The following is an 11,832-nucleotide window of genomic DNA, read 5'->3' as shown; positions in this document are numbered from 1 at the left end:
AACGGATCGCAGCCCTCAGTGTCGCGCCCGTACCGGACCGGGACCAGCTACGGGATCACAACCCTCGGTGTTGCTCCCGCGCCTCGCTCAGCCAGTGAGCGGGAACCGGTCTGTATGTGGGATCCGAACCCTCGGCGGGAGTGCCGCTGCACTTCCCAAGCGGCGCACTGTAGCAGTGCGCCACTGGGCCGGCCCAGTGCCGCATTTCCAAATGGCAACATTCATATGGAGCTGAGCAGCTGCTCCCCCACTCCCTCTATGCAGTATTTCCTCTCCCATTAGCCACAGTTCCACCCAGCCCGCAACACTTATTTATATCATCTGCCTGGTCTTTGTAGGCATTTTCATTGGTGACCTCTGCACCAAACTATGCTACAAACAGTTCAAGAGGGTGAGGTTGCTGGTGGAAGTAAAAGGGCTCTAAGAGCAATTCTAAGCATTGGCTATCTGGGGGGGGCACTTCCTAGAATTTAGAAGAGAAGCACTTTCTAAGACTGCAACTGGAGAACACAGTAGAAGATCTATGGAGAAGATTCCAGGATGCACTCAGGAATTACACTGAGGCCACAGAGGATCGAAAGGTTTCCTTTGAGACCCTGAAGGTGAAGGATGAGAAGAGCTCCAAAGAGATTGGAACACAGATTAAAAAAATACAGAAACTACAGGTTAGTGTAGCCAACTGGAAATGCTTACTGCTTTAACTGCTCCATTATTCCCCGTTGATCTCCCAATTTCACTGGGCCTCATCCCTGATCACTGACTGGGAAAAGATGATACACTCTTAGTTCAGTCCCGGGGCAGCCCTTTGACCGGTCTCCCTGAAGACCTTCAGCCGGTTAAGTGTTTCCTCTAATCTACTCTGTTCCTTTAGGATGCCATAGCTATTTCAAAGGGCAAGATCATGGTACACAGCCGTGAAAGTGAGGAGCAGAACCAGTATATCCGTAACGACAAGGAGTTGGTCCTTGTACAACTGCGAAAACTAAAGGCCCAAAGGACTCAGGCCCGGGCGGTATCCCAGGAGAACTTAGTCAAACTCACCCTGGAAAGTAATGCTACTCTCAAGGCCCTGAGAAAGACTGTTGACAAGGTAACAAAGGGGGAGGGAATAAAGCCAAATAACCTGGCGCCTTGCAAGGTGAAAGAGATTTAGAAGAGCTAGAGGAGGACTTCTGCTTCCTGCCTGGGTGGACACTTGGAATTTCCTCCCCATTGAACTTTTTTTTTTTTTTGAGTCATTTTCTCTCTTGCACTTTAAATGAAACAAATTAATAATGAATTAATTTTATAATAAGAATATAAAATACTTGGAATAGTGCTTGGCACATAGTAAGCACTCTGTGTAAAATGTATTTATTACTATTGTCTCCCATTTGGATAAGTAGCTTCCCTGGGGTCAGGCAGGGGAACCAATTCCTGTATCTTCCATCTCCACCCCCTTTTCTAACAGAAAGTCTCCTCCTGCTTCCAATAGGGTGAAAAGATCCTTAAACTTGCTGAGATATGTAGGAAATTTGAAACAGAGGAAGAAAAAGTGCTCCCTTTTTATTCATCAATATTGACTCCTAAGGAGCAGGAGGAGATTGAGAATAACGTAGAGGAGCTTACTGAGGAGCTCACAAAGGTAAAGGCTGGGGGATAATGGGGCATTGGGCAGTTTTCCTAATGGGTCCCATTGCACATCTTCGCCCTTTAACTCTACTCCTAGGTGATGATGCACTACAAAGGGATGGAGAATTTCTGGAAAAGGTACAATAAAGTGAAACTGGAGCAACTGAGTCTCCAACACAGGCGAACCCAACTGTTAGAAATTAATGGGAAGCTGCGGGAGATGCTCAAGCAGTACTTGGATGGCATCTCAGTGAGTGATGAAGTGCTGAGCCAGCTCAACCCACTCTTCATAGTTAACCATCGAAGCAACTTACCCCAGCCTTTGCCCACACTTACAGCCCAGCCAGGTGACAAACAACCTCCAACCACTTACAACATCATTGAAGCAGCCCACATGATCTCCCATACCCTGTGATCTAAGGAGAAAATGTCTTTTCAACCCCCAGAGTTTTGTTTTGTTTTGTTTTGTTTTTTGAGAAACATAGGACTTTGCTATTAAATATTTCCATGGAGTTTATGAGTTCCTTATTATCTTTGCTATATTGGACAGAGCAGTCTACTTTCTGTTTGTTTTGTTTTGGGTTTTTGTTTTGTTTTGGCAGCTGCTTGGTATGGGGAGAGCAGTATACTTTGAGGATACTAGAAATACTAGGGTCCCAGGGAGTGGAGAGAACAACTAGGCAACTACCAGGAGGCTGGCTACTCTATGAAGCACTGCTGCTTGGAGTCAGGGCACCATGAGAGCCAAAACCCATACCTTAAGGACCTAGAGATCCTATGGGAAGATTCAAGACCAGGTCCTTGGGGTAAGTTAGGACAGCAAGAGAAGGATAGGGGAAGGGGTGATCCAAGGCCTCCAACCACCCCCTTTTCAGGCAAGATCCAACTCAGAGTGCCTTTTTCCTCAGTCCTTTACCTCATTTCCACTTACAAAAGCAGCCTCAAAGTATCAGGAGAAGAATGCAAAGAAGTTTTTTTAAAAATTATTATTTATTTCTTTTTGCTCTTATTTCGTTTCTCTTCCTTGAGCTTCTTTTTGGAGACCTTGGGTCTACTGGCCTTTTTGTATAGGTGATACCCAATGAGGCCCAGGAGGGCTGGCACCATGGCCATGCCTACCAGAGGCAAAATGCCCTTCACCAGCTTTTGCCAGTAGTTGGCTCGGATCAGTGCAATCAGCTCCACGTCATACTGCACCACTGCATCCGCTGGAGAGGCAGAGGAGAGGGGAGGGTTAGAATCTCTGTGCATTTTATCCAGGACTCAGAATCTGAATGAAAACAGGGAGGGTGGGCCACAGCAAAGCCAACAACTATGAAGCTTGCAAGATTTAAATGTGGGGTTGAGTTCCCTTAGACAACGACAGAGGAGGGTTCTGAGCAGAGTCTAGTGATAGTGATGTTGACCCCAACTACATGTGTAGCTTGGGTTCAGTGACAGGTCTTTGACAGCACAGGAAAAGTTTCTGTGAATATGAAGCATACAGGCTCTTCATTTATAAGTGGGAGAACCCTCTATATTAACTGTACTCCATTTCCAAACAGTCATATGGATAGAATCTTTTGAGGACTGAAAATTAACTGGATTTAAATATTTTTTTAATTCCACCAACCAGTGAGCACACTCAGTGTAATTATTAGAAAAGAGAAGTTTTAACGTAAGAGCTGGAGGGAAAGAAGGATGTGGCTTAAGGAGGAGGTAGGTCAAACAGGAGTGAGTAGGGGGAGAGGTGCAAACAGAAGTAGACGAGCAGCACCAGGAATGGGGAAGTAATAGAACTTTGTGTAAAAGAGTTTTATAGTCCGCCTACCCTCTACCCCTCTAAGCTGTGAACTACAGTAAGAATTATGATCCCAGTACTCTGGAGTACAACACATTTTAGCTAATAGAGCATTCCTTATAGCCAAAAGCAAAATATATGTATCTTGGGAAATCTGTCCAGTCTCAGCCCTTCAAGAATAGATATCAGCAGTGACCTATGAGGACTTTTTTTTTTTAAAGATGACCGGTAAAGGGATCCTAACCATTGGCTTGGTGTTATCAGCACCACACTCTCCCAAGTGAGCCATGGGCCGGCCCCGACTACGAAGACTTTTAAAGTTATAGGATAGACTTGGCTTTTAAAAGTTGCTCTTTGTTTTGTTTTGAGTTACTTGACTATAATTATTTTTACTATCTCTTCCCTGGTGGAAGCTGAAAGAAGGGGTGGGGATGTGGTGAGAAGCCATGCCAGCTACACAAATGACACAGTGTAGAGTCATAGAAAAAAGGCAGAAAAGAAGTCCAGACCTCTGGGAGGGGTGGCACAGGCAGCAGACCCATGTGGCTCAAGCAGCTATCTCTTCTCTAAAAAGTCACTGGCTGCCAGAGGTCAAGCCATGTGGCCTTAACAGTTGATGTGTATGTCTCTAATCCCCATTAGTGATGTGAGGAGGAAAAAAGTGGCCCTGCAGAAGGAGGCCCTGCCACTCCTGTCCCTTTCAGCAAACTTAGTCTGGACCTTCTCAAGGTCCTTGTAGCTCTTAGGAATTGGGTATTTTGATGGCCCAAGAGAGGGGCCTAGTCAGATTACCTGGGATAGATGGTGGAAATCCTCGTTTTCCATAGGCCAAGTGAGAAGGAATGATTGCTCTTCGCTTCTCTCTGAGGGAAGGAATGTGAGTCACAGCCAGAGGTGGGAAGGTGGGCCAGAAGTTCATCTGAAGCTCCACTAGCAAAATCGCCTGGATAGTCACACCCAAAACATGAACTTTCCCACCTGATTACCAAATAGGTTGACCAGCAAAGGTGTCCATCTCACCACATGCCTCAACTCCTCCAACAAAACCAACAGCCAGAGAGGAATGGAGGCTTTGGATGCCCTCAGAGGTCCCACTGACCTGGTCCAGCGCAAAATTCTGTGGATCCTTCATCCCACATTTCCTGCCTCCTCAAGGAGCAGGGATCGCAGAGAAACTCTACCTGTGCAAAGGGGATACCCAGGCCATCCCCTGCCCAGATACTCACCCCACACACATGTCTAGAAGGCTCTGCTCCAGACCTTGAGGAAGAAGACACATCTGAACTGGAAGCCCCCCACATTCCCCAAATCCCCTTGACCCCCAATTGAGCTTTTCCCCACTTCTCAAATCCCTGGCTTCCAGTGGGATTTGGGGCAATAGTATTATTACAAGTGGGGTTTGAAACTCAGGAGGTAGCAGGTAGAGCCCTAAGGGCTTATTCCAGGGGACTTTTCCAGGGCAGTTTAGTGGTTCAAGAGGCTGAGAAAGGGATTAGGTTGGGAAGAGGTGGAAGGGGAGGCACAGGTCACATACCTGGGATCACCTGTTTTTGGCCAAGTTCTATAACCAGAGGGTCTCTGCTCAGAGAGGTGTCAATAATGCGTCCGTCTATCAAGCTGCCCTAGGGGGAGAAAGCGTCAAGAGCGTACACCGGGTACTTCTCCCAGCAGGCGGCAACACACACCTGGGCCGCTGGGCGGCGACGGTCTCCTTAACAGCTGCTGCCTAATGTTCCCCTCAGGGCAAAAAGCAACAGGAAGCCCCAAAGGGCTGGCACTTCTCGGAGATCTCTCCACCCTTCACTTGTCAGTACCTTCCTAGCGGAAAAGCAGGGAGGGGAAATAGGCAGGGAAGAGCGCCCCTCCCCCCGCCACGTGCTCCACGACCCCAGAGCCCCTAGTTTCTCCTCCCGAGCCGCTTGCCACGTGTCCAAGCCAAAGCTGACGTGTTTCAGCCGGGCGCCACCCCCCCAGGCCCCGCCCCGGTCCCCTAGACCCCTCACCGTGTAGTGTATGTGAAGTATGTCTCCAAAAGCAGCGGGCTCCGCACACGGCTCTGGGGGCTCCACCTACAATCGGACTAAAGGGGTCACGGGATACTCTGCCAGAGATCCGGTTCTCGCCCCTAGACTCAACACCCCCCAACTCAGGTCCCGCGCTTTCTTTCCTCCCCGCCCCCCGCTTCGTTTAGACTCCTGTATTCCCGCACAGGGTTCGGCGCGGGCCGGGGGCCAGGACATCTCCTCCTCACCAGGGTCTCCACTTGGAGGGTCCGGACTGGACTTTCGGTTTCCAACCCAGCCTCAGCCCGGCACACCGCCCCACTGAGTAGCAGCAGCAGCAGATGAAGCAGGAATAGTAGGGGGCGCAGGGTCATGACTGGACGCGGGGCAGAGCACCAGGGCACCAAGGCACCAGGACAGGCTACTGGGGTGGCCGCGGCGAGGACAGCGTTCCCTCGGCGCCCAGGCCAGACTGGACGGGATGGGGCGGGTCGTGATGCGCGAGCTCCTCCTCCTGCAGCCCTTCCTCCACCGTGTCCCCACCTCCTGAAGGGAGGAGGCTGCGGGGAACCCTAACTACTCTCTAAGATCGGGAGGTCGCAGATTCTGACCTGTCCGTTAGCCGTTCTGTCCCATAACGAGGGGCGGCCACATAATAGTACCCATTTACGCCTGTCTGCCAGACGCTAGCCTCTAATCCTCAAAAACCACCTGCAAGGTAGGCATAATTGTCTCTTTTACAGATAAGGAACAGGCTGCTCAGTAACTTACCCAACATCAAGCTAGGTAGTGACAGAGAGAGGATTCAAACCCTGAACTGCCTGAGTCCAGCGTGTTTGCTCTCTGCTCTTTTAAAATATGTGCCTCCTCGTACCTATCCTGGCAGTGTCTGGCTTGCTCACTCCACCCCAGTGGTTGTCAAAGGCAGCATCCCGCTCCCACCTCCACCCCTTCAGCCTGAATTTCTGTAGATTATATGTCCCAAAGAAGGCAGAGAGCTGTACCGCCCCCTGTCCTTTGGAAAGCTAATTGAAAAGAGCAAGGGGCTATTTTCCTGAGTCTTTTCCTCTGACACGACCATTTCCTTTCTCCTTTCATCAATAACATACCACAGTACTTCAAAAAGTTCATGGAAAAATGGAATTAAAAGATAATATGAACCTTTCTATGAACTCTTTGAAGACTCCTGGTATGATCCTTTTATGTTTGTCCAAGGACTTCAGTTTTTAAAAGGGTTTTTTAATTAAACTAAAATAGTATCTTTCTGCATGACTTAAATCCTCATTGAACCATTCGGGCCTGGATTCTTCTCCCTCAAAAATCATTAGCGACCTCACAGTCACCAAATTCTTGGGTCATTTCTTGGTCCCTTGTGCTCTTTGGCATCTCTCTGGTATCTGGTGTCACTGAGCTCTGACTGCCCTCCCAAGCTCTAGACACAACTGCCTACTGGGTGTCTCCACCTGGATGTTTGGCCAGCACCTCAAACTTAACACACCCAATATATACTCACTCCTTCCATCCCATCTGCAACCTAGACTTTCCTCCCAATCCCCCATTTCTGTTACTGGCTCTGCTATCATCATTCTCTTTGCTACTTCTCTCATTTCCCATATTCAACCAGTCTCCTTTGGATTCATCCTCCACAGCGTCTCCTTTCCATTCCCATGGCTACCACCCTAATAAAGCCCCCATTATTTCTCTTTTGAATTATTTTTTTTTTTAAATTAAAGATGACCAGTAAGGGGATCTTAACCCTTGACTTGGTGTTGTCAGCACCACGCTCACCCAGTGAGCAAACCGGCCATCCCTACATGGGATCCAAACCCATGGCCTTGGTGTTAGCACCACACTCTCCTCCCAAGTGAGCCACGGGGCCGGCCCAAGAATTTTTTTTTTAATTAAAAAAAGCTCCCTCAGCAGAAGGGAATTTCTGAGGATGATGGAATGCTCCATATCTTGAGAGGGATGTGGGCTGCATGGGCATTTGTATTGTCAAAACTTATCAAACTGTATGCTTAAATTAATGTATTTCACTGCATGCAAATATCTCAAATTTTAAAAAAAGAAAAAACCGCCCCCCCCAAAAAAAACCCTCAAAACTACCTTTCCAGGTCTCCCTTAAAGCTGGATATGGCCATCTAACTAAATTCTAGCCAGTAAGACATAAACAGAAGTGTTGGAAGTATTGTCTTGGTCTTCCAGGATGGCTTCTTAAAGGGAGTTAACATAGCTAGAAAGTGTGTCATTAGGTGCTCCTCTCCCTGCCAATTGTTTTCCCTTCTTTCTGCTGCCTGGAATGTAAGTGAGATGAATGAATCTCTAGAAGCCATATTAGAGCATGAGGTGACCATGAAGATGGAAGATATGTGCTAGGATGGTGAAGCAAATAGAAGCCTATGTCCCTGAAAACTGGAGAGCCACCATACCAGACCTTCTAACTGAGGCAGAAATAAACTTGTATCTTGTTTTAAAAAAAAAAAAAAAAAAGGCCCTTGCTATGGGTTAAATGTGCCCCCCAAAGGTTCATGTTTTGGAAACTTAATCTACATTTTAACAGCATTAAGAGGGTAGGAAATACTATTATGGTAATTGAAAGGTGGGTCCTTTAAGAGGTGATTAGATTGTGAGGACTATACCCTTATGAATGGATTGATGGTTTAATAGGTGGTCCTGGGGTGGTTATGATGGCTTTATAGGGAGAGGAATGAACAGCTTAGCTCTCTCTTGCTCAGCCCATTCTTGCCATGTGATACCCTGCATTGCTATGGAGTCACCACCAAGAACAAGGCCCTCACCAGAGGTGTTCCCTGGACCTGGGACTTCCCAGCCTCCAAACTGAAAGAAATAAATTTGGTTTCCTTAGAAATTACCCAGTTCAGGTATCCTAAGCAACAGAAATGCACTGATTCAGCTGTAATCCCCAGCCTCTCCCTACTGTAGACCATTCTGTACATTGCCGCTATCTACAGTTTCAGTCATGTCACCTGCCCACTAAAAAGCCCACCATGGCTCCACATTGCCCAATGAATAAAATTCTCACTCCTCAACATGCCAATTGAAAGCTTTTGTCATCTTGCCCTAATTTACTTTCCCAAGCTTGGTTTTTATTTCATTAAACTGAAAGCCTTTGAGACAGGAGGAGCCTGTCTCACATTTCTCTATATATCCTCATTCTTAGTATGGTGCCTGATGCAGAAATGCTTGCTAAATGTTTATGAATTGAACTAAATCCCCATCTTGTTCATGGAATGTGGTCTGGTGTCAGATGAACCTACCTCATGTGTTTCTATCTCTGTGCCCTAGCTCATGCTCTTCCTTCACCTGTCAAACTCCCTCAAATATCATTCTGTGAAATCCCAATTCTCTTAGCTAGAAGTGACTTCCCCTATTTCTGAAGTTCAGGTATACACGTGGAGAAACTATATTTTTCCTTGTTTTGCAGTTATTTGTCTATGCCCCACTCCTCCCTTCCCACCTCTCCTCAAAAAGCCAGCTCACTGATGGCAAGGACAAAGTTGTGATCACGTCTGGAACTCCCTAGGCACTAACTGCACAATACCCTCCAAAAAACAGATTCTAACAAATGTTTTATTTTGAATAGATTATTATACTATGAAATACTGAAGAAAAGAAAAAGAAATACTGAGAAACCATTAAAAAGGAAGATCTATAGTAATATGGAAAATCTCTAACATAAATGTATATACCCTTAAGTTTAAAAAGCAAGCAGGAGGCCAATTAGCTCAGATGGTTAGAGTATGGTTATGGTAACACCAAGGTCAAGGGTTCAGATCCCCCTACAGGCCAGTCACACACACACAAAAAATGGAAGTAGCAGAATAATAGATATGATATGAGCCCATTTATATCATAGCCCATCCCCAAATATGCATATGTAGGTAAATACAGTTAGAAAAGAAACGAGAAGGATGCACACCAAATAGATGAGGATGGTTAAATCTGGGTATGGGAGTGAGAAAAGTAGAGGGGAAAAAGTTCAACATGTTACTTGGTATGTTTATGTATTGCTTGGATCTTTTACAATAAAAATTACTTTGGTTACAAAAATAAAATTTTAATTGGATAAAATATTAAATGAATGAACAAGATATATAGCAATCCAAGGGAAAGTGTGGGACGTGCTGAATGAGTTGTGCTAACAGACCTAAAGGAGCCAGAGTAGGAAAAAAAGAAAAGTCCTTGCAGTTATAGAGGTCATGGCCAGCTTTGTGGAGGAAGTGAAACAAGGTAGATCTTGAAGTGCGATTTTTTAACAAGTGAGAAAGGGAGTAAAGGCACGGACCAAATGTTTAGGGAAAATGAATGAACCAGTTTGGCTAAAACAAGGCATTTGACGAGAAGAGTAGAGAGAGGTAGTTGGAGAGATAATTAAGAGCTGGTTGTGGAGAGCCTTGAGTGTCAGACTTAAGCAATGGGAACACATTGAAAGTTTCTGAGCAAAGGGGTGACAGTGCGTACTGCAGTGATGCATCAGCTGATTGGAATGGTGTCATGAAGGTGGAAGAATATGCCTTGTCCAGGTCTGAGGCTTTGTTTGGGAGCCCAAAGTGGAAGGGGATGTGAGGTACAGTGGGAGAAAGTGGTAGCAGGGATGGAAAAGGCAAAATTATTTAAGACAATAATATCCACCCACAGAGGGCACCACAAGCCCACCTGGAACCAGGAGGGCACAGGGAAAGAGCTTTTTCCTTGGATCAAGTTAGGAGGAACCTGAAGGACAGAGAAAGGTGAGATGGTTCTGGGAAAGGTAGGGGGGTTGGCCCAACCTTGGCTGGGGGTACAACTTAATCGGAGTACCACTCCTAGAAACACCTCCACCCTTAAAGGTGTCTCAGCAAGTAGGAGAAACTATAACAGCCCCCCGGCTTCCAAGACTAATGGGGCACCCACCATGCCCAACTTGGTTAAGGACAATGATATTTATTCATTCATTCATTCATCAAGGTTGTATGCCTATCATGGGTCAGACAGTAAGCAGAGCACTGCTTTTTAAATGTTTTCAGATGTTTATTTATAACAGGTTGTTAATAAAGAAAAAGCCTATGAGCATATGCAAATCTGGGTTCAAAATTTGATTTCATATTTTCAAGGGCATGCATACTCCAGCTGACTAGATGTTTTTGCTTATGTATGATTATGCACTCATTTATCCAAGAATGAAGCAGTTACTTGCCTTCCCCACTCTTCCCCATGGCTGTTCTAGCCAAGGAGATACCATCCCACCAATGCAAGATCTGGCAAAAGCAAAGACAGAGATTCCCCATATCTATAACCTAAAGCCAAGAGAGTGCCTTTCTTGACTATATTCAGAACTCAGAAGGAATCCCTGAGGTTCAGAACCCCAAGCTAGCCCTCTAACCCTTAGAAGTCCTTGTACTCAATTCTGTCCTAGGATGGCTCTCAACAATGTATGGGATGGATGGGTGAGCCAGACAGGCAAGCTCATTCTCAAACCTCCTGCCTGACTGGACTGACTGCCACACAGCTCTCGATGTGCCTGGTTGGTGAGGAAGAATGGTAGAAGGGAGGGTCCTTAGGTAGAATTGGTCAGCTATGTGCAGATAGCCAGAGTTTTGGCTTGAGTGTCCTCTTTACTCCAGCACATTCAGCTCAGAAGCCAGATTTGCTCCTAAACCAGAGCCCAGAGGGCCAGCCCGTGGCTCACTTGGGAGAGCGTGGTGCTGACAACACCAAGTCAAGGGTTAAGATCCCCTTACTGGTCATCCTTTTTTAAAAAAGGAAAAAAATAAAAATATAAAAAAATAAACTAGAGCCCAGATACTCTCCTCTGCAGCTCATTGTCAAAGTGACACACACAAGCAGACACTCACCTTCAAGCCTTGATAGTGAACAGTCTCGGCCCAAGCTCTCACTTCCAGACCTCCAGCCACTGCCTTCAGTGGCGTTGCTCCTTTCACCATACTCAAGGTTTCCATTTCCTCTGTTCTAACCCTCTTCCCTTTTCTCAGGAATTCAGGGTCATTCTTATCTACACCAGCAACTAGGGTCAGGAAACCCAATTAGACTGAAAAGGCTGCAGAGGAAGGAAGGCATCTATATCCTATCACTCCCCAGTGACCAGCATGATACTCCATCTCTCCTGCTACTGGGTTAGAAAGTGAGAGAACTGGACTCTGGCCCTCCTACCTCCACACTCTTCATGACGGGAAAAGAAGCTGCTCTTAGTATTATGACTGCCTGCCCAAAGACACCACTCCCTACACTAAGCAGCAGCAAAGGAAGGGGTATCACCCTACAGTTATTCCTCAACTCTCACTACCCCACGTGGTACACTATAGATATCCCAGAAGATTCCACAGCCTCCCAGAAAGAGATCCCCAGGTCCTCCCCTGAGTACAGTGGTTTGACCCATTTTTAGCACAGGAATAAAAACATAGAAGGCACTAAATAAAT

The 11,832-nt window shown here is 46.4% G+C and overlaps 2 protein-coding genes across 2 annotated transcripts in view; one reads left to right on the top strand and one right to left on the bottom strand.

Annotated features, from left to right (window-relative positions):
- Positions 1-2,128, top strand: part of CCDC65 (coiled-coil domain containing 65) — a 12,659-nt gene extending 10,531 nt beyond the window's left edge. Inside the window, exons 5-8 of the mRNA XM_008570677.1 lie at positions 468-665; positions 872-1,090; positions 1,475-1,624; positions 1,709-2,128. Of these exons, the coding sequence (XP_008568899.1) occupies positions 468-665; positions 872-1,090; positions 1,475-1,624; positions 1,709-2,026 (885 nt within the window). The 3' untranslated portion in view covers positions 2,027-2,128. The remainder of the gene's footprint in view (positions 1-467; positions 666-871; positions 1,091-1,474; positions 1,625-1,708) is intronic.
- Positions 2,129-2,582: 454 nt separating this feature from the next.
- FKBP11 (FK506 binding protein 11, 19 kDa) lies at positions 2,583-5,888 on the bottom strand. Its single transcript, XM_008570675.1, has 6 exons — positions 5,643-5,888; positions 5,395-5,460; positions 4,926-5,013; positions 4,618-4,651; positions 4,184-4,254; positions 2,583-2,819 (listed from the first exon to the last, which is right to left on the bottom strand). The coding sequence occupies exons 1-6, from the start codon at positions 5,766-5,768 to the stop codon at positions 2,602-2,604; spliced, it is 603 nt and encodes a 200-aa protein (XP_008568897.1). The 5' UTR covers positions 5,769-5,888; the 3' UTR covers positions 2,583-2,601.
- Between the last annotated feature and the right edge of the window lie 5,944 nt (positions 5,889-11,832).

Source organism: Galeopterus variegatus, unplaced genomic scaffold (assembly GCF_000696425.1).
Source record: "Galeopterus variegatus unplaced genomic scaffold, G_variegatus-3.0.2 Scaffold622, whole genome shotgun sequence".
In the NCBI taxonomy this organism is placed as follows: domain Eukaryota; kingdom Metazoa; phylum Chordata; class Mammalia; order Dermoptera; family Cynocephalidae; genus Galeopterus; species Galeopterus variegatus.
Note: the sequence above shows the minus strand (reverse complement) of the source record. Positions and strands in the feature narration are given on the sequence as shown.